A 22,158-nucleotide genomic window follows, 5' to 3' on the forward strand; every position below is an offset into this window, starting at 1 on the left:
AAAATAGTGCCCATATGTTTCTGCTGTTTCAGAAAAGGTATGTAACATTGCACAGTATTTTTAAAATCAATAGCACAAAATCCTACTATGAAAAATGGCATCATGTTGCATGCCTGGGCAGCTTCAGTGAGTGTTCCCTGAGCCCTCAGGAGTGCTTTTAGTGGAATATCTGAGCTGGGCAGTGCTGTACAGCACAGTCAGGTGAACATTTGGTGCTAAACACAGCACAACATGCACAGAAGGCACCTGTGTCCCACTGAACTTGGGTTCCTATTCCTGAAGGCTGAGAAGGTCCCTGGCTGCCTTATTCATCCAAGGGGGTGTTGTCACCCATTCTTAGGGAACACAGGTATTTGCTCACTAAGTTTCAGGGGCTTCCTGTTCTCAAAATCATTTGACTTGTAATCTCACTGATATTCTGCATCAAGAAAGGTTAGTTGTCTGTCATAGGTTAACCATCTAACCTAATCTTTTATAGATGTAAAGATGTATAGAGTGTTTGTTCTGTCATATTTTACATATCTGGAGTGTGATTTTCTCTGAAGGTGGGCAAATAATGTGATGGGAGTGGAGTCAGTTTCAGGTAGAGAAGCATGGAAAATATTCAGCAAAAAATTATTAGAAATCAGAATTATTAGAAAATATTTCAGTAGAAAAAGTGAAGATATCCCTGTTTAGAGCTTAACAAGTGTCCACATTTCAACTATATTAATAATTATTAGAATTAGCATAGATTCTGACCCTTGTTTAGTTGTGTTCAGAAACAAAGCCATGTAAGAGTCTTTCTATAATGAAAATTAAAAGGCCAAGCAATAACATTTATGTTCTTTTAAATAATTAATTTTAATGTGTGGAAGTGTGAGCAATAAAAGTTTTATTGTAAACCCTGATGTGGTAATTAATACAAGTGATTAGGACCTAATTGCATGTCCATAGTAAATGTTGTATTTGCTGTGAAAGACATTTTGTTGGAACTGTGGTTTGGAGGATAGAGTTGTGAGAAGAGTGATACTTGAAAGAAATATTTAACTCACTTTCTCATGACTTGGTAAGCCAGAAATTGAAAGAAATACATCCTTTATTATTATACCAGTTATGGTTTTAGCTCTTCTGAGCTTTTTGTTGCACTATGCACTTAATTCTACGCAACAGTGGGGCTTAAACATGAAAGTAATACGTAGGCCCTTTAAAATCAGCTAGGAAGTACCTTGAGGACTGGGAGAAGTATTTGTTTTATTAATCATTTACACCTTAATTTGCAAATAATGGAAGTCCTGCTATTTCATAAGGCTGGTCATTTCTTTAATGCAAAGAATAAGTCATTCTGTGAGCAGTGCTGGTTTCAGGTGCCCTGGTTGTGCTTTGGAAAGCCCTATTGCACACCAAATGAATTCAGATCTCCACTGAAGCTTTGGAGCTGCTCCAGAATTTCACTAATGTATTGATGGGGTTTGGATCCCTCTTTTTAAAAAAATTTATTTTATTAGCGTAGGTGGGTTTTTTCCTTCAGCAGTTACTTATTTTAAATATACTGTGGACTTCTGTGGTTCTAGATAGAGCTTAGTTTTGCCCATGGTGAGCCTGCCTTGTTTAAACAGACTCAGTTAAAGGATGAGTTAGCATTTGAATAGTGCTATAAGCTTCAGAAATCTTTTGACTTACCACTTGATCATTTCTTTTTTCCTCTTCATACCTACCATGCTACATATTTCTGATATGATCTTTATTAGTGAAATAATATGCTCTTTCTTTGGGGCTCTTGAAATATGTTCTAACGATGATGGTAATGACTTTGATTAATATTTAATCCCCATGCTGCTATGTTCTTATAAATTACAAGATCTCAAAGGTAGTTGGGGGAGGGAAGAAAGGTTTCTGCTGAAGTGTTTCAGTATTAGAGTGCTTAGAGAGAAAGATACCTATATTTCATTACTTTGTATCTGCTTTCAAACCTGAATTTAAGTGAAACATTTTGTACCATGACCACATTCTTAACAGGGAAATCTGTAAGGTGGACTTGTTGTCCAGGGCATTGGACTCATTCTCGTGTTTGTTTATGTTATGTAACTGTTGCATTCCTCTGCATCACCTGGGGATCATGACAGAGGCCACAGGTATAGCAGTATGTACCAAGAGCTTGGTGAGACTTTTTTTTCCCTTTTGACACCCAGTCAGTCAGTGGTGATTATCTGCTAATACCAGTCATTGTTTCACTCTGAGTTTTTAACCTGTATTCCTAAACCAGATCATTGTACTGGTATAAGCACATTTAATTAAGCAAATACTCCTATTTGTTCTCTTCTTGTTCAAGGCTATTTTAATAAGCAAGAAATGGGCTTGTTTAAAGTATTTACTTAGAGAGCTTTCAAACTGAGGATTAACTGTCTAGAGAATTAGAAATTCTCTATGCATTTGTAGTTACATAGATTCTCTCAATTTACTAATATACTGTAAATATTATGTACACACCAAACTTGAATGAATTCAACATATGGTTGATGTTTACATAATTTATGAGATGCCACATTATATTAATGGAACTAACCATATACAAAAAAGCAAATGTTGCACTATCATCAAGGGCCTAAATTAACCATACCTTATTTGATGCTTCCTGAAGTGGTTATTTGCCAGGACCAGGATCCTGGGATTGTGCTCAAAATTTTGGAAATTAAGATTGAAAACAAGTTATCTCATTGTTCCAAACATCATCAATAATATTGATACCAATTTTTAGACTTCTGGATATTGTTTAATTAAACAATAACTAGTATGTCCAAGTCTGTTTTTTGGTCTAAACAAAACATTATCCTCATATTAAGTGTCGTGTTAGATAAACCTAATAAAGAGTTATTTTAAAAGGATGAAAGGTGAAAGAAATAGTTTCTCTCTTTAATCAGCAATTTAACAATTTTTTTAAGATGCATGGCTTTCTCAGTAAGGATTAAATTGGTTTTCAATATAAAAAAAGAAGTGTGGTTAAGTGGTTCTGGGATGTGAGGAGAAATGAAGTGGCTTGCTCTTTATCATAGCTTGCTGGATCTGCAGCTTATATTTTATTGATGGTAATACCCTATACTCTATAATACCTTTCAACACAAAATTTCAGTCATTTCAGTAATGTTAAGTAATTAAACCTCCCACTGGTTCTGCCAATGGAGGTGTATTTATCATTATGACTATTTTGCAAGTGGGTAAACAGAGGCAAAAGAGGTTGAATTATTAATCGAAGTAATAAAATCTCTGGGCTCCTGTCTCTCAGATGATGTTTAGTACTTCCTCCAAAATTTTGTTAAAAATTCAGTATAATTAAATGTATACATCTCACTTGCTGAGCTTAGTAAACTCATGTAAAACTACATACTGAATTTGAGAGAGCATATTTGAGAGGTGTTTTTGTTTTTTCACAGAGGGCCAGCTTAAGGGAGCATTGTCAAACCAAATTCTTAATCTCATTTTGGCAAGATGAATTTACATCTTAACTAAGTTTGTACTTTTCAGGGAAATAGGAGAATGAATTTATTTGGGATGACGTTTCTCTACACCAAAAGTAGGTATATTACTGCTCTCTGGCACATGTGTTAGACCTCATTGTTAAAGTTCACATCTGCACTGTGAGTACACATCTCCTAAGTAAAGTTACACAAGTCTTTTGTCCTTAGCGTGGCTTAAAACAACTCCTGCAAATTTAAACAGCAGTAAACAGAATTGAAAAAGATTTCTAAACTGGTTAAAATTAAAAATAGATTGGTAATATTTGCATAAAATAATTGGGTTTTTTTGCATGCAATGCCAAATATTGAAGGTTTTCTGCTACTGATAGATACAAATATGGCAATAATGAGAGTTCACTTCAGCAACAAAGAAGCTGTTCAAGTCTGAAAGCAATCCTCTCCTTCTGACATGTTGGCACCATCATAGAGGAAAATGTCATGGTCAATATAAGCACATTTACTGACAGTTAGGTTTTTTCCTATGTTCCTGAAAACTGTTTGAAACTTGGCTTTTATCAAAAACAGAAACACTGGTCACTCAGAATGATAAAACAATAGTTTATGGCTTAGTCATTTTCCAGTTATAAAGCAATAGTTTCATAAAAATAAACAAGGCATACAGGAACAAGCCAAAACAATTACTCAGAGAATTTGTTGCATTCTTGCTGTCCTTGCTTCCTGATTTAAAACAACTGTCTCCAGTAGGAACTGGACAAAAAGCAGTGGGTTTTGTTTCAGTAACTGCTTGCTGATCACTGAGATAAGATTTATCACTGAGCTAAAATATAGTTCAAAAATGCAATTGATACTAGGTCTAGGTACTTTCTAAATGCCTAAATTACCTTTTACAGGAGGAACAGGTACGTAGATTAAAATAACATTAATGTATTTCACTAATTTAAAGACCAAACATTTCCCAAGTGGATAGTTACAAAGAACTTCTGTCCTTTCTAGAAGAAAGTAAAATGCTACTTTAAAGCCACAAGAACTTTTATTAGTAAAGGTCATTTTGATTATTTAATTTGTAGGGGTTTGTTAATTATTTCTGAAGGGTTTTTTTCCCATGCTGTGAGTATTTTATTATCTGCATCATCATGATTATTCTGTTGTAGCTCAGTAAGGAAAATAATTTAACAGTAATTTCAAGCAGGAACAGGATGCAAGTATAAATGCTCAAAACTGAGAGATTGGAGAGGTAAAGGGTCAATAAATCTGCTAACTTGACAGTCTTGCACATTCCAAGTAATGTGCTCAGATGTTTCAATGTTAAAGGTAGTTTTTAAATTGCTCCCTGCTCTTTTAAACTCACAGAAGTACTAAGATAGATGAAGAGTTTTTGCTCTTTCATTCCAAGAAGATTCCTTCTGATTCCTGTTCTGAGGGAAGATGATCTCATTGCCATGTTTCACAGTGGGTGGTACATGGACTGCACCCCATCTGTGCTCAGGCAGTTCAGAGGCTGCAGTACAAAAGTCTTTCAGACTCTTCTGGTTGTAAGGGCACCTGGAAGCCTTGAGGAAGTTCTTTGGTCTGGAGCAGTTACCTAGTGGCTCATTCTCCAGCTCAGGGGCTGCCGTGTACTTTTGCTAGACTGCAGCAGGTGAGAGTGATGGCAGAGCAGAGCTGAGGGATGCCTCTTCTGCCCAAGTGTGTGGCTTCGAGTTCTCTTTGTGTGCAGAATATAGGAAACTTAACCAGGTCCAAAAGCTCTGACTTGGTTGTGTCTGTCATGTAATGGAGCAAGTTTTTTTGGCACCTCAGCACTCTCACTGTCTCACTGGAACTGCCAACATGCTTGAAGTTAGATGATTTCTGTAGGGCTTTACTGAACCATGCTATTGATCAGGATTGTCACTACGTAACTGTCAAGGTTTCTGTGTGTCTGAAAAATTCCACCCTTTAGATGGATGACTATGATGTCATCATAATTGCATTTTTATGTAAATGGTTGCTATAAAATAATTTTGGATTAAATGATGTGTTCCTTTCCTGTTGGCAGAATATAATTTGTCTTAAATGGCAGCAGACTGTTGTATCTGTTTTCCTGAAAGTTAAATATTTTGATTCACACGATTTATTGATTTTACATTGTTACCAAATGGCATTCCCAAATCAGCTCAGAATACCATGGTTCAAAATCCTGTCATTCATATGATAAAGTTGTTTTCATGTAATCCTCTCTGCAAATGGGAGTGGCAAGAAAAGTGGAAGAGCTAGAAAGAAAGTAATGCATTTTATCAGGTAGTAAGATTGAAAGAAATTCTTATTTTTATTATCTCTGTCTGTTTTTGAGGCAGTACTGCTTCTTTACTATTAAACAATAATAAATCCCAAATTGCAAGGCTGTTTGTTATCATCTTGCCCTGCATTTGTTTGGAAATACTGAGAAAAAAAAAAAAATCTTGATCCTGATTGTGCAAACATTCCTTGTGTGTAATCCAGATGAATTTGTGTGCACGAATACAGTGGAAGGCTTCTCAGCTTGGAGGGAACACCTTATACAGAATTGCATTCACCAAAGCCAGAGCTGTGCTGGTTTCATGAGGTCACCTCTTCAACACTCTCTGTTTCTGTGCTGCTGACACTTTTGACACCCTTAATTTGCTGCCTTCACATCTGCTATAGCTGGTGCTGTATGAGCTTAGTGTAGGTCAGAAGAAACCTTTTGGGTCTGTGTGTGTGATAAAAATGAGAGAGGTGGCTTACAAGACAAATTACTGGTGTGTAAATGCACCAAATCCTTCTGGTAATGCTAGTGTCTACAAAGAAAAAAGACATGAATGTAAAAGACTATCCAATATTCACAGTACCCTGGCATATCTAATGAGGTACATCAAAGAATTCCTGAATATTGTAGAAGTGAGATTAATGTGATATTCTCTATTGACTCTGTCCTCTGCTGTTGTATGCATCTTACTGAATTTTAAAAGCTCTTAAGTTACAAACAAGTGACTATCTCCCCTAGCCATGTGTCTGCAATACATGAATGCATTTTTCTTATTTCTTCCTTTTTGTTTCTTTTTATCCCATAAGGAAAATGGGGGTTTTTCCCCACCAAAGGACTGTACTTAAATTAAAGAACTGCTTACAGCGCCTGAGAATGGTATTACTTTGTGCATGTGTACATACAAACATGCATATGCATAATTCAACCTACCATCATATTTTCCTGGTCTGTATTTTGGTTCAGCCTTGCTCTGTGGCTTGTGGTACAATGGTTCCTTCCTCCTGGCATAGAAAAGACACTCACTACATTTTGAGTAGCAGAAAATAGTACTACATCATGAAGCAGTAGCATCCAGTATACTCTGTCAGCACACGCCAAAGGAATGCTGTGTGCTGCTAATGTATCTGGTAGCCTTTAATGTTTTATAGGTTTTCTTACAGTATTCCTGCCTTTCACTTCCTGTGACTGTACTGCCCAAGTGTCACATGTCCTTCTATTACAGAATCATCAGGGTGGGAAGAGATCTTTGGTATCATCAAACCCAACCATCCACCCAGCACTACCACTGTAACCCCTAAACCACTAAACCACATCACCCAGCACCAGATCCTGATGCCTCTTAGACACCTCCAGGGACAGTGACTTCCCCACATCCCTGGGCAACCTATTCCAATGCCTGACCATCCTAACAATGAACAAAACCTCTTTTAGTACCTAATCTGAGTCTCCTCTGTCTTCAGCTTTAGGCCATTTCCTCTTATACTCTCTAGGCAGAGTAGAAGAGACCAGTCCCAACTTCACTGCAGTCTCATTTCAAGCAGCTATAGAGAGCAGTGAGGTTAACCCTGGGCCTGCTTTTGAGACTAAACAATCCCAGGTCCCTCACCCATTCCTGTAAGACAAGTTTTCTAGATCTTTCTTGAGCCTGGTTGCCCTTCTCTGGACATGCTCCAGCACCCCAATGTCCTTTCTGAAGTGAGGGGCCCAGAACTGAAAGCACTACTTGAGGTGTGGCCCCACCAGTGCCGAGTACAGTGACAATCACTGCCACACTCTTCTCAGTGGTTACACTATTCTTGCTACAGGCCAGGATGCCATTGGCCTTCTTGGCCACCTGGGCACATTGCTGGCTCATACTCAGCTGGTTGTCCACCAGCATCACTCTCCTTCATGAAGGAGTTACATACACATTACATTACATACACAGTAATTTCATTTTTCTATGTAATGTACATTTTCCAGGCTGTTGGAATTTCTGTTTGTTATCTGTCTCGTCCTTTGATTAGAGGTATTTTCCTCATGGTTGTTTTAAGTATCTTTGGGTTTTGCAGGTAAATAGGATCCCAAAACTCTCCGTAGTAGTCTAAGGTATGTAGGTGGGTATAGAATATCTTCTGAGGAGCCTCTTAACCTTCTTGTTTAGTGGGAATAGAACTTCCTACTGGTGAAATACAAAGTCTTTTATACCAGTGATACAGGGTACATTTATTCTCCCACTCAAAGCTAATGTTGGCTGACAGTTAATTGTTAGAGTGGGTAAGAGTAGTTGGCTTAGGCATTCCATTGTCTGCATCTGTCAGGACCAAAAGCAGTGGCAGCTGCAGGCTGAGTGTCACTACAGGACACGAGAAAGCACAACACATGCCACTGTATTGTAAAGGTAAAAAAGCAAGTTTATTGTCTGATTCCAGCATTTATAGTTTTCCAAAGGTGACAGTGGATTGGAGGGTGAAAGTGCCACCTCTCCAACAACACTGGACAAGCTACCAGTCCATCAAATTTCTCCGCCTCTATGAAGGAATGCAAAAACAATAAGTTATTTACAGAAAGTGTGTGAGAAAGTTTGCTACAAGAATGTAAACTCAGAAGGCTTTAGAAAATCTTAAAAAATCAGGGCGACAGCTGAGTTTCTAAGGAAGTCACAGAGCAACTTTACTCTGAATTCTAGTGAGATATAAGAAAACCTAGGGGTTTTAGGGGTATTCATTCCTGTACACAACTGTAGCTTGCCGCACTAGAGTGACCTGTGGCTTCTCTGGTTGTAATTTAAGCTTAGGAAGCTGGGTTACTGTAACTACACTGGTCATAGCTGCATGGAATTCCACTAAAAGTAGAGACAAAGTCAATTTAAATACCTGAAGAGGGGGGTTGAATTAGGTTTCTTTAAATCAATATCTGTTCAGATCAAATTTTATTTTCTGCCTACTTTCTTAATTCCATTCTGTGGATTGTACTGCTACAATTTTGTTTTGCAAAGAAATGTTATACTTGGAAAAGAGTTGTCATACGCAGAACTCTTAATTTCTAGATGTTTTAATGTCAAACAGTTATTTAAAAACAATATAAACAAAACCATGGAAGAATGCAATTAAATGGCAGAAGTGATTTTTAAGAAACCCAGAAGACAGAGTAAGAGCCTTTGAGATTTCCTGGCCTTTACTTTGCAGGATCTAAAAAGCAAACTCTCCTATCTGTATCTCAGCACTTTTATGATGCCTTTACAAGGAAAAGGGAGTTGGATGCAGGCCTGAGTTAGATCTCATGGGGATAGTGTTCTGTACCTTAAATTGCAATCAGATGTATTTTACTTTAGATGAAGTTTTCAGCCTAAAATTGGTAAGAAGCCTAATTATTTGACCAGGTTACTATTTACGTAGACCACTGTAGAGCAATCTGTCATTTATCCAGAGCTGGCAACACGTCACCCTTGAAAGATTTTTATTTTGTGCTTGGAACAGATTTTTTTAAAAATCTATCTCTCTGTTCATTACATAAAAAAAATAAAAGATGGTAGAGATTGCTATGGAGATTAGAAATTATAGAAACTGCTCATTTTAATTCTTTGGAATGTAAAATTAGCAAAGAAACTTGGATGTTTACAGGCTTCCAGTCCTTCAGGGTACTAACTAGCTCCACAGCATGCATAGGATTCTTGTGCCCTTTGGACTTTGATTGTCAAATAGCAAATCGTGCCCAGTTTTTGAAATCCATCATGTATTTTTTAGACTAGAGAGTGTGGAGTAAGGAGAAATAAATAGATGTACTCTCAAAGTAGTCTTTAATCTGTAGACTTATTTTTTCTAATGATTAGGATGCTTAAAATGATCTGATATCTGAAGTATGCAGGATGAAAATATAGCTATTCTGTGATTCAAAGGCATAATCATATGGATGAAAACTGGAAAATAAGACTGTGTTACTATTACATCTTTTGGAGTGTCATGGTGGTGATGTTATAGATAGGACTGAGATGATGTTTTATTTGCCAGACCCTTCTCAAAGTTGTTTCTCACTGTGCCTTAGACATTATCTCTGGCCTTAAATTTAACACTTGCTGCTCATGCTTGAAAACTGCTATTATTTACTGAGTTTGGAGAACAGTTAGTAAAATAGGTTTTAGAATTACAAAAACAAAACATACAGAATTTGTTTAATTAGTGCAAAGTCTAAGCCTTTGTTCAATTAGCAGATTAATGAAACTCTAGGGGATCTTTTTATGGCTCCTGGAACACGCGTGGTTGGAGTAACCATCTGCAATGCTGAATTCAAAATGGCAGCCTTGTTCTTCATAGGGTTGAAATCAGCATCCACAGTTTAGTAGACAAGTAGTGATTTGTGGAAGTTGGCACTTACTTAAATGTGGATGTTCTGTGTAAAGAAAAGTACTTTTGGAAAAAGGGGGCAAATAAAATGCCTATGTGGAAACATGAAAACCCCTAGGTTTTTTTCTGCAAAACAGTAACAAGTGCTACAAAGTCAGCATTTTCAAGGCCTTTACTGTAAACAAGGTACTAATATTTAAGTTAGGGATTTCATTAGTGTCCTAGCTGTGTACAGAGGATTCAGACTGGACTTTGGAATTAAGCAGCACAGTCTGATTTACCCTAGTACTATATAGGGGCATTTAGAATTATAATACATCACATTTTAAGATATGAACATTAGTCTTAGCTGCCATGGGAAAGTGTAGTCCATGGAATGCAGAAGTAAGGAGTTACATTTAATTTTGAAAGGCTGTGATGCTAGGCATATGCAGATTCTTTGTCATCTCTTTAATACCTTAATGGAAAGGCAGTATTTCCCAGAAGTTTTTATCTGTGCACGTGTATGACAAACGTGGGTTGGGAGAGACTTTACAGAAATAGCATGCTTCATGTGGTACTTAATATAGAATTAGTAACATACATTGATTTGTTTTGATGCTTGCAGGGATTCTTCCTGACAGTGTCACCAGAAGCAGTATTAAAAGTGGCTGCTCAGGCTTCTGCCAACAACAAGATCTTCAGCTTGAATCTTTCTGCACCATTTATAAGCCAGTTCTACAAAGAGCCGATGATGAAAGTCATGCCTTACGTGGATGTTCTTTTTGGAAATGAAACGGTGAGTCTGTGTCTCTTGCACTTAGGTGTTTGTGTCTCAGAGCCTGCTTCCCCAGGATATAGCCTCAGGCTGGGCCAGAGGAGGTTCAGGTTGCATATCAGGAAGAATTTCTTCACTGAAAGGGTTGTCAAGCATTGGAAGGAACTGCCCAGGGAGGTGGTGGAGTCAGCATCCCTGGAGGTGTTCAAGAAAAGACTGGATGTGGCACTTAGATCCTGTTGATGGGGTGGTGATGGTCAGTCAAAGGTTAGACTTGGTGATGTTGAAGGTCTTTTCCATCCTTGATGATTCTGTAATTCATGGTCCTTCTTTTTTTGTAGAGGGAATCTGACCATGTGAGGTGTCACTAGAAAGTTAAATCTGTGGTCACTGGACTGGGATATTTCAGTAGATGCCAGACATGTCACTTGACCTGTTAGAGGTTTACAACTTAGTTGTTCTAGAAGGAAGCACCCAACACATTGATGCTTTGTAATAACTGTCCATGTGCATAACGTCCTCATCCTGAATTTAACTCTGCTGGAAGAAAACATATGAAAGGCTACCACTGAGCTCCTGTAACCTGATTCTTTACCCACGGTGCTGCTATTAATAGCATTTTCTCTGATGAAGATGGCTCTTTGGGGAGAAGTAGGAGGAGAAAACTAAGAAATAGAGAGTTGATTTAAAAGGTTCTCATGGATTTTATAGTGGATGAACTGGCAGCCCATCAGAGGAAGGCTTATCTATGCTGTGTAAGTTGGCAAACATGAAATTCTGCCTGTAAGCACATGCTAATAGACCAAATTTATTCAGATCTCCCTCATCATTTTTGATTTTTCTTCTCTTTAGAAAGTGTTCTTAAATATTTATTCATTTTCTCAGCAGGAAAAGGTTGAAAAAAAGCCTTGAAATGTGTGACACACCTAAATGAAATGTGGGTTTGCCACTCAAGATAACTACAGGAGTACAGGAAAATTATGGAAAAGCAACTTAGTCCTGTGAGTGGTTATTCCTGATTGTGACAAAGGGACTTACATCAATACAAGTCAGTCTTTAAACTATTGTCCACGTGTCCACATAGGGGCTAGCATTGTTATAGACATTTAAATATCTTATAGATATAGACAGGACTTTAAAAAATTAAAATACTTATTTTTAAAACAAAAAAGTTGCAATGTTTTTAAGTGCATGGGCTAAGGGAAGCCCTTTTAACTAAAGTTAACTGTACAGAAAAAGTATTTTCCAGACATGTTCTTGCTATTTCCAACTGTTACCTTGGTACATCTTTCTTAATGCAGTCCTCACAAAGATGGTATTGAGTATTTATATTAAATAGCAGTTTAATCTTGACACAATATCCTGTCAGACTTCACAGATTATGTAATACCAAGTCTAGATAATTTTGGAGTAGAAGAGCTTCACAGAAATTTCTGGGATTAAAACTTGAGGATCTTTTATATAAATATTGCTCCACTGACCTATTAGGAAAATTCAGATCACAGTGGTTCATTAGGTGCTATTTTTCATAGGTTTTTAATTTCTCTGCATTTCTGTATTTTATAAGCAATAGCCCATGATACAGGTGACACTCCCATTTCAGAAATTTTATTCAGACTAGGTTAATTTCCTCTGTCATTTCAGTTTGTTATGGTATTATTCACCTGCTGTCAAAAATATTGTGTAGTACTGTTGTGTTTGTTAAAGTTGAAAGACTCCCTGCATTTTCTGTATATAATTTCTGAAGCATTTTGGTGTCTTTCAGGATAAAAGATGCTATTCAAACTTGAGCGATCATCCTTAAACTTGGTGGTACAATATATATAAATATTTGGAGTACCAGCCTCTTGGTTACTTACACTAGTCATGGAACCCTGGTCATTTTTTAGTCTCAGCTTCCTGCTGGCTATTGCTGCTTTGGACTTGTTGAAATGCTGCTTGCAGTGGTTTATTGTCTTGCCTTTCTGTGTGACTTGAAACCATGCTCTTGGCATGATGTACTTCTAGTTTTGAGTAGCTTCTGTGATTTCTCATTGTCAGTATTTCTGCTCTCTGCATATGGTTTTTGATAAAGAGTAGTTGCAAAACTCAAAGCTCAATCTGACATACTCTGCCTTTGTAGCTTCCACCCTTGCTTTCGGTGCCTTTTCTTTCCTTCCATATGAATTTCAGCTACAAGCATATTCAGGATTTTTTTGTGTTTGTGTATATCTTGATGGGCCATGAACCGCTTCATCTGGACAACACCAAATTTTTATCCATTTAGTGTGATTTCCTTTTGCTTTATGCTACATTTTCCATCCGTGTAAGTGCATAAGTTAACAAATAAGGCATATTAAGTTGTGTGGTTGTTACTTCATTAGTACAAACAATACTCTTAGACACAATTTTATTCTTCCCTATATTTATCTTCACATTATAGTCCAATAAAATTCTGTTGTTAAGCACTGAGCTGCTTATTTTTTGAATAATACGAAAACATCCAAGTGCAGCAAAATTCCAAATTGCTGCCATTCCTAAACTAAAAACAATTGGCAAAGTGATTTTAAATTACATCTTCTACTTAAAAATTTACATCTGAATGGAGATTGGTTATTTCAAGTTTCAGCCAGATGGTAATTAAAATGGGCAAGTTATAAACCTCTCAGAATAAATATTCTAGTTTTGAATGTAAATGCCAGCATACCCTTAACTGCAGTTTAGACACTGAATGCTGTGGTAACAGCTCAGTAAATGTATCAATTTCAGCATTAACTCAGTGACCACTGGTGTTTTGATAATTTATTTAAATCTCATTTATAATCTACCTAAACATCTCGTCTTGAATTTTTTTATTTATTAACGGTACTTCATATAACAAATTTAGTACAGAACATTCAGAAAAGGAATAATTACATGGTCATTGCAGATAACCAAGCAGGGCCATTCTACAGTCATTATCTAGCAATACATGACTGAAGAACTTGATTATTGTCATTGCTTTTAATTTTTATTAAATTAAGGTTTTTTTAATAGTGTCATTTTGCAAATGGTTCTTAGCAGTAATACCTTCCAAGCTACCATAATCACTGGATAATTAACCTGCCAGGATTAAGCACACTCTACTTTGCCTCAGGATGCTTAACTCTCAAATAAGGTCAATTATCTCCTGATGATAACTGCTTTGTCACAAGTTGCTGCTTAATTCGGCTGTAAAAGCTCACCTTAGAATACATATTTTATAACTCAGAGTAACTTTCAGTAACTGGATGGTCAAAGGAGTGAAAGCTTTGAAAGCAACATCTTTACACAGAGTTGTAGAAAGTTTCCTACACAGCAGTTTTTCTAGGCAAGTAAAGACAATTCTAGGCAATTTTTCTAGGCAAGAAACTAAATTTGTATATATCACTTTTCATTTTCCTGTTTAGGGCCAAATGGTGATATAAATTAAATACTTGGCCCATAAAAGTCTTTAATGGACTCGGAATCTGAATTAAATTTCCAGTCACCCCAAAAGATGCGACTTACAATGGCATCTCCTCAGGGAAGGAGCTGCCTTGGGGCAACAGTCTGTATGTTTTTGCATGTGCACCTGGATAACAGTTTCTTCAGGATTTAAGGGAGACTGCAAGGCTTTCAAGTGATTGATCTTCGCATCTGGCACCAGTTCATGGCTCAAAGGAATATTTGTTGATACTGGTGTGGTAAAGATCTTCTGGGTTCTCTTGCTGTGTGTAGCCAGGGCATCACTGAAAAATTTTAGGATTTAGAAGCTTTGGAGTTATAGATACATTGAACTTTTCATCTAGTGCTTTACAACAAAAACAATAAACCAGTGATACAACTTCTGGTATTCAGTGTACAGTGATCCATAGAATTTAAGGAGGTTATGTAGAAGAGAAATAGTGAATTTTTTTAAGTACAAAATAATAAAGAAAACTAAGATAAAAATTATTCTTTAAAAATTGATCCTCTTTGTCTCTAATGTAAAGATCTGTTACTTCTGAACACCCAGTCTCTGAACAAATTAATTACAGGATTATAAGCTGAAGTTTTGCAAAGACAGAGCATCCTTGAGCCCGTTGGGAAATTGCTGCTGGTATGACAGCAAATGTGCTGAAAAGAAAGCAGGTTGTGTACAAGACTTGTACATTTCAAGAAGCAGTGACAATAGCTTTAGTGGTGGTTCTGGAGATAGAAATCCTGAGCTTTAAAGAGATGAATGCCTTTGGAATAAGATAGCAGATGGGTCTTTCATCATTTCCTCTTCACAATTACACTGCAATGGTACATTGTGCCTCCTTTATTTGAAGTATTTTCAAGTGAGGTATCAAATATTAACAGAAAGATCTCTACAAATGTAGGTGGTTTGGGCAGCAACATTTAATACTCTTTTAAAGTCCTTATAAAGGCAAGTCTCTTCCATGTCTCTTTCCATGTAATTTTCCAATTAGAGAAGAGAAAATTCAGTGGCAATGAAAAACAATAAATATAAAACTGAGGGGTTGCTGGGATTTTGGTGAGTTTAACGTGCTCCTTATTTTGAATTTGCAGGCAGTCTGTAGTTTTGTGCTTGTTTTAACTGAGGGAGGGAATGGAAATACTGGTAAATTTTCTGGCATAAACTATGTTCAACACACTAGGATTTACACCTAAATGGCAGTTTTGAAGCCAATTTGTCTATTCCCTTGCTGTAAACTCTCACTCCACATAATTTGATATATTACATTAAGATATGACACTGAGAACAACGTTCAGTTCCACCTGCAAATTTCTTCTGCTGCATTATCACCTGGGATCAGATTGATACCTGCAGCCCAGAAAAATCTTGAATGAGACATTATCACTTCTGTAAGATAAATGAGCCTGATGGTGATTCTCTTCAAACTAGTGTGCATTCAAAATGGCATAACTGAATTGATTTGAATTTACACAGTGCAATTCCTACTGTTTCTAGACCTAGCACATAGCTTTCCACAACCACAAGTGTCCTTTGACACTGGTGAGTTGTCTGATTTTGAGGAAACAATTAAGAAGTAGGAGTCAGGAGAAAATCAGGTGGCAGATGTAATTTGGTGTGGGGAAGAAGGGAAATACAGTTTGACTTTCAATAAATACTGAAAGAGAGACCAACATTTCAGTCTGTTCTTCAGTATCAGATGGGACTAAGAAGTGAGGAACATAGCAAAGAATCACTGGACATGCCATAAATATCACTCAGTTGATGTTTCTGTAAGTATTTTCAAGTAAGCATTTATAATTATTATTGAAAGGCAAATAATAGACAGTATTTGACACCGAGTAGCTTGAAGAGGCTCATTTTAGTACTGCTGACTTGCATGTATGTTGTGTAAAGAGCCCTTAAGAAACATTTTCTTGTCTTACTGGACCTGGTCTATACTGAGAGATTATTTTCAATCACTGGTTGTTGGCAAGCTGTCATCCTTTAAGAGTTCAGCCTTTACCTTCTACATCTCTGTTCACTTGGAATTAAATTTTCAGAAACAGTAATCATCTTAAATGACATTTAGTTGGGTGTTAGTGTTTTGCATTTCAGTTTATATACTGATATTTTCTTTTTCATTGTGCTTTCACTTCTCAGAAACTTGCCCCACAGGTGAGGGTAATTATCTTCAGTTCCTAGGCTGGGTGAGAGACTGAGGTTTGCACAGTTCCCTACAGGGAGTCTGTGGTTCAGTTAAAAATCATAGTCAGATATTCTGACCCAGTTTATTAAATACACATGGGAAAAAATTTTGTAAGGAGACATCTCATCTTCCCTTCTATTTTAGCAGGTAGAGGTTTTTAAGGTCAGCTGCTGCTGGTGTTTGCTTTTCCAAACTGCTGTAAACAGGTAGCATTTCTTTTTATAAATCTTACATTTAAGATTTCTGCAAAGTCTTTGGAAGGAGCCTGGGAATTAAAAATTATAATTCTGAATGGGAAAAAAAATAAATATTATTTTTATTTGATGTCTTTATAGAATTTTGATGCCCTTTTCCTGTGGTAGATGTTGTGTTTTCAATTATAGGACAGCTATGGTGTTGTAATATTGCTCCTTAATTCATAGAATTAACTTTCTCAGTAGTGGAATATCTAATAAATTGTGGCCATCTGAAAAATGAGACAAGGGAGGTTGATAATGTCAGTGGTGTGTTGTAAAGATGTGCTGTGGGAAGGATGCTGAAACAGCCCAAGGCTATTTCAGCTGCAGACACTGAATCTGCTGCTTCTTCTCTCCTCTTTTTTTTCCCCTCCCATGTGAACTGCAGTGGCTCTCTCAGATAAAATGCTTTTAAATCATTTCCCAACCTTGCAGCCGTTTTTGATAAAAGCCCTGTTACCTGAAATGATATGAATCACTGTGGAGTTAACCATACCTTTTACAACAGCATATTTTGTTGTGATTCATTCTGTCTCAATTAATCATCTTATTTATCTGTATTGTCTCAGCTGCTGCACTGAAATTCATGAGTAATAAGCAAGTAATTATTTTAGTATAGTTTACCTAGTACATCATGAATTGAAAGGAAAATTGAGAGCCAAGTATTTAAATTTATATTTAGTGCTGCTTTCAGCTAATGTCTAGCTATTTAAGCAATTTAGGAACACTATCTTGAAAAATGTCTTTCTTGTTTCCTGTTATGGGAAACAAGCGGGTATTTAGAAGCAAAGCTTATACTTTCCAACAGACTTCACTTCTTAGAACTAAAAATATTTTCTGGTAGTCTCTCAGAATGCTTAGGGATATTTATCCTTCCTTATGCTATGCAGTGTTGAGATACTTTTAAGACTGTGAATACTGGAGAACAAGCAGCACAAGACAGAACGTCCTTTGAGAGAGGAAAGCAGATTCCACTATATTTCAGCAGCTTGTGTTTTACTGACAATGATTGATAACCCTTTTCACTTTGTAGCACTTCCCAGAGCATCTCATAACACTTCATAAACATTAAAGCTCAGAATAAACCAATAAGGTGTGTGTGTAGTCTTGACTGTTTTACAGGTGGACAACTGAAAGGTTATTTGCCCAAGGTCATACAGCAAGAGCAGAGCCAGGAACAAGCAAAATTGAATTCTAACTTTTTTCTTCAGTTAAATGTCCTGAAATGTGTCCAGCTGCTGAATACATCTTGGACAAAACTCACCTGTCTGGAGGAAAAAACTTGCAGAATCTGGCTTTTGGTTTTCTCTATAATATTAACATATCTCTCTGAAAGCATTTCAAAGGTAAACTACGTTGCCTTTTAACACTCAGATCACTAGGGCAAAAATGTATAATATATAATCTCTAATATATAATTTAAGAACTGCAAAAATAAGAGTATGAATAAAATTGAGTTACGTAGTTGATACGAACAAGAATAGAAGCTGATATGTTCACAAAAGCTTCATTAAATCAGTGTAAATTGAGAACTTTTCAATTTCATAGAGATATTTGCAGATAACAATGTAGGTGAAAAACATGTTACAATAAAGCTTTGTTTTCCAATCCAGCTAAGGCTAATTCAGTGTCTCCACATTTCAAGCCCTATTTGAGGCAAATATAGCCAGTTTCTGATTCAGAAGTGTAGGTTATGCTAAAGCCTCTTATGGCAACATGTGCTGGAGATTCTCCCCCTGTTATAGATAGTCCTTGCAGAGGATTGTAAGGCTGCAGTGCCATGTTATCCCCCTGGATAGCATCTAAGTGTGAGCTGATGCAGACTTCTCTCACCTGCCCTTATCATATGATGTCATCTGCCCCCTTTACTCAGATTAACAGTTTTGCATCCAGAGCAGCAGTGTGTTCTGTGGGCCAGACTGCTGTTAATCACTGAGCTGGTCCAGCTTTCTCAAACAACACAGTCACTAGATCTGAATAGATGAGAGGGTAATGCATGGTGGTATAAAGGACTTTGAAAGAGAAAGCATGATAACTTCTCTGTTTCATCAGATATAAGCAGCCAATGCTATTAGGGTCTCCCAGGCAATACAGCAAAGAAACAATTATTGACTGAATTAAATGTTATTATGAATGGATAAGTTGTATATTAGCTGTAAATCTTCTTGGACAGAGGTTTTTATGTAAAAGAGACAGTTTTTACATAAAGAGTATGTATTGATGCTTCCTGTGCTTATAAATTTGAGTCTGAACAAAGGTTCTTGAAAGGGGAGAAAAGGGAAGGATAGTTGAGGAGACAGTAGTAGGTCCATGCTGATGTTCAGAATCTTGAAAACGTGGTTTGGGGGTTTTGGAATAGAATTGGCAATATCGTTATTATGTTAACCTATTTTTCTGTACTATTGTGCAGCACTATTTTTTCAAAACTGCAGTTTCAGCCTTGTTCTTTCTCTCATGTTATCTTTCTCTGTCAACACCTTCCTTCCCTCTGTTTATATAGCTCATATAATATTTTTATTCCCTCAAGAGAATTTTACATCTCATTATAAATCTATTAGCTAGTTTCATTTTTCTGGCTTGCTTCAACAAAGAGCAAAATTAGGCATTTGAATCCTCTCTTCTTTCCGATTAGCTATATAATCTTCTGTTACCAGGATTCCTTCTGTAGATTTTATAAGAATAAATTTAATCCACTGTCGTTTCCTTAAGACTATTGAAAAGTTGCTATGTATAAGTAAATTAATGAAGAGAGATTTTTCCTTCATGTGCTGACATAAACATTGAGGGTATTTAGAATGGACTTTTGCTAAACTATTACTGATTAAAATCTGTATTTTATTTTTTAATTATGATTTAGAGTTTAGGCAATGACATTAAATTGAAACCTAATTGTGCATATATTATGAAGCATATGCAGTGGGGCATAAATATATGTAAGAGTTGCAAAAATATTTTGCTAATTTTAATTTTTTTTCAGAGTTTTCTTAAATGCAGGAAAGAAGCTTGTAAAAGGAACAGAAAAAATATATTGCAGCATACCTAAATATTTGAAAGATAGATAAAAGCATCCATGGTTTTCCCAGAGGCAGTAATTGATCTCTAAAACATTGCCTTATTTATAAACTTAAGCCACCCTGTTTTAAATAGCCTTTGGGTGATAATTTTGCAGCCACATCAAAGTGTTTCTTTAAGCTGTATTTTCAAGTTTAATGGTCATATTCTGACTTTAAAAAACTATTGTTTAAGTACTGACCTCCCAGGGAAGCAGTGTGGAGAAATTGCTTTGCTCTATAAGTTTTTTTGTTCTATGTTAACAGAACTTATCCCTCCTAGTCATTACATTTGGGGTTATTTTAGTTCTCCAGAGAAATGATCCATTAAACCTGTACTTTAGTAAAACTACTGCTAATCCATATGTGATAAGTAACATTGCCAAAATGTTGCTCATTAAGTCCTCAGACCCTTCCTTGACTCCTCATATTCTGTGTCAAAACCAGCAACATATGCAATCACATCAGGGAAACAAGCATCCAGGAGTCACTTTGCTTTCCATGCTGAAGTGGTTTCCAGGTGCAGGAGCTTCCCTCTGAAGGACAGAACTGTAGCAGTTGAATGACTGGGACAGTAGAACTTTTGAAATACAGAAACCTCTCTGTTTATTGGTTATGTTTCTAGTGGTGTAGAGGGGAACCCCCTACTCTGAACACTAAATTCTATGAACAGTTATGTCTATCATCTTCAATTTATGTTATTTGAAGGCTATAATTTCACAAGTAGAAAGTTTCTTTCTTCCCCCATGGTTAAGGAGAGGACTTCCTCTCCACCCTTGCAAAGGAGCTGGCCATCAGCATCTGCTTCTGGTCCCACCAAATGAGCTGGGCTGCAGCTGGGCCCCAGCTGGGCTGTGCTTTCAATAAGCAAAAACCTTTACCATTGGAGAAATTCACTTGAAGGTGATGGCAAGGTGGAACACATCCCAGTGGAAGACCCTTAGGATCCCCAACCAACCTGTCCTTTGTGATACTTTCCAAGCTGTTTTGCTGTTGTCAAGGTATAGGCTTGCTAGTTGGATAAGCTGTTTGAAGATGTCCCAGGTATTTCTGGAGTTAGGAATTTTATTTTAAATTTTTCTGATGCTGGAAACTCATGGATCTCAATTCAAGGGAAACTCACTATTTTTATTGAGAACTTGGAAATTCTTCTTCTTCATCTTGGTATTATTGTCCTGTAAGTCTAAGCCAGTCTGCAGGCACCAATCAACAGCATGATTGTTTCTCTTTGTCTGTGGCTGCCCTGCTGAAGGATTCTATTTCTGAGAATCTGAGAGGTCAAGCTATGGGCAGTATTTCTGATCCCTGGCAGGTAAAATATCTGACAGAATTAGGTTCTCTTTAGGATCAATTTTAATAAAGCATATTTCTGCTCCAGAATTCCTCTGAGAAACCAGGGCATGTTTAACTTGTCTGTCAGGCTGTTGAGCTCTCCGGTTGTGCAACAGTCCTTTAAATAAAAAAAAGAACTGGAATTTTCATGAGAAATTAAAAGGTAGCCATAAAATGTGTTGTTGTGGTAGTCCTGATTGCTCTGCAACTGGAAAAATATCTGAAATTTCATGGAATTACAGGTATCCTTTACCATCAGTTTACCTGGTTTTTCATACCTTCTTAACATGGATGGGCAGTCAGATGGTCTTAACACACAATATTTGCTGTATGTGTTATTTTGGAGCAGCTATGATTAACATGTCTTTTTCCTCTTGTTGGAATTTCTACTAGAGCAGGAGAAATACATCTGTGAGTGGTCTTGGACACATACCAGTTTCAGATAAATGGATCAGTCAATTTAAATTCTGCATATATAGTTGCCAAACACTATGCATTTGATTTGAACATCAAAGTAAATGCCAGATTTGGATGGAGCTGCATCTTGGTGTATGTGAATTACGATAATGAGTCAAGCTACTGAATCTCACTGCTCAAAAAAGAGCACTCATCGTCTGGAACCAAATTCCTTTCTTCTAGAATCTAAAGTCATGAAAAGAGCTGAAGAAGTACATAGCCTTATGCTGCCAGTTGTAACCCATCTCTGAACAAGCATTACCTGAGAGGTGGGTGGACACGCTTTGGAGCATTCTAAAGTGTAGAATGGTGGGAGGTTGCACCCATTATTTAGAACCCATGAAAACCCTATGTTTCAGGAGTCCATATTAGCTTTACTTACAGGTGAGTTTCTTTAATATTTCAAACAAGAACTCTGTGTCCCAGGATGAGTGGTGCATGTATATATTTCAGGTAGAACAAGCTAAAATCAAGATCAAAGTGTTAATGGTGTTAACATCATCTTGGGATAATTTTTAAGTCCACAAGGAAGTGACAACATAACCTGTCCCAAAGTTATCTTTCCATTTATGGTAAAGATATCAAGTATTTTAGGGGAGGATCTTCATTGTGACAGACTTTATTCAGGCCATAAGGATTCATTTTATACCTCTTCCA

The 22,158-nt window shown here is 36.8% G+C and overlaps 1 protein-coding gene across 2 annotated transcripts in view; it reads left to right on the top strand.

The window, feature by feature from the left end:
* ADK (adenosine kinase) overlaps nt 1-22,158 on the top strand; it is a 271,565-nt gene that overhangs the window by 182,520 nt on the left and 66,887 nt on the right. For both annotated transcript variants that reach the window (XM_053949546.1, XM_053949547.1), the window contains exon 7: nt 10,651-10,821. In XM_053949546.1, coding sequence (XP_053805521.1) covers nt 10,651-10,821 — 171 coding nt within the window. The remainder of the gene's footprint in view (nt 1-10,650; nt 10,822-22,158) is intronic.

The sequence above is a fragment of the Vidua chalybeata genome, chromosome 8 (assembly GCF_026979565.1).
Source record: "Vidua chalybeata isolate OUT-0048 chromosome 8, bVidCha1 merged haplotype, whole genome shotgun sequence".
Classification (NCBI taxonomy): domain Eukaryota; kingdom Metazoa; phylum Chordata; class Aves; order Passeriformes; family Viduidae; genus Vidua; species Vidua chalybeata.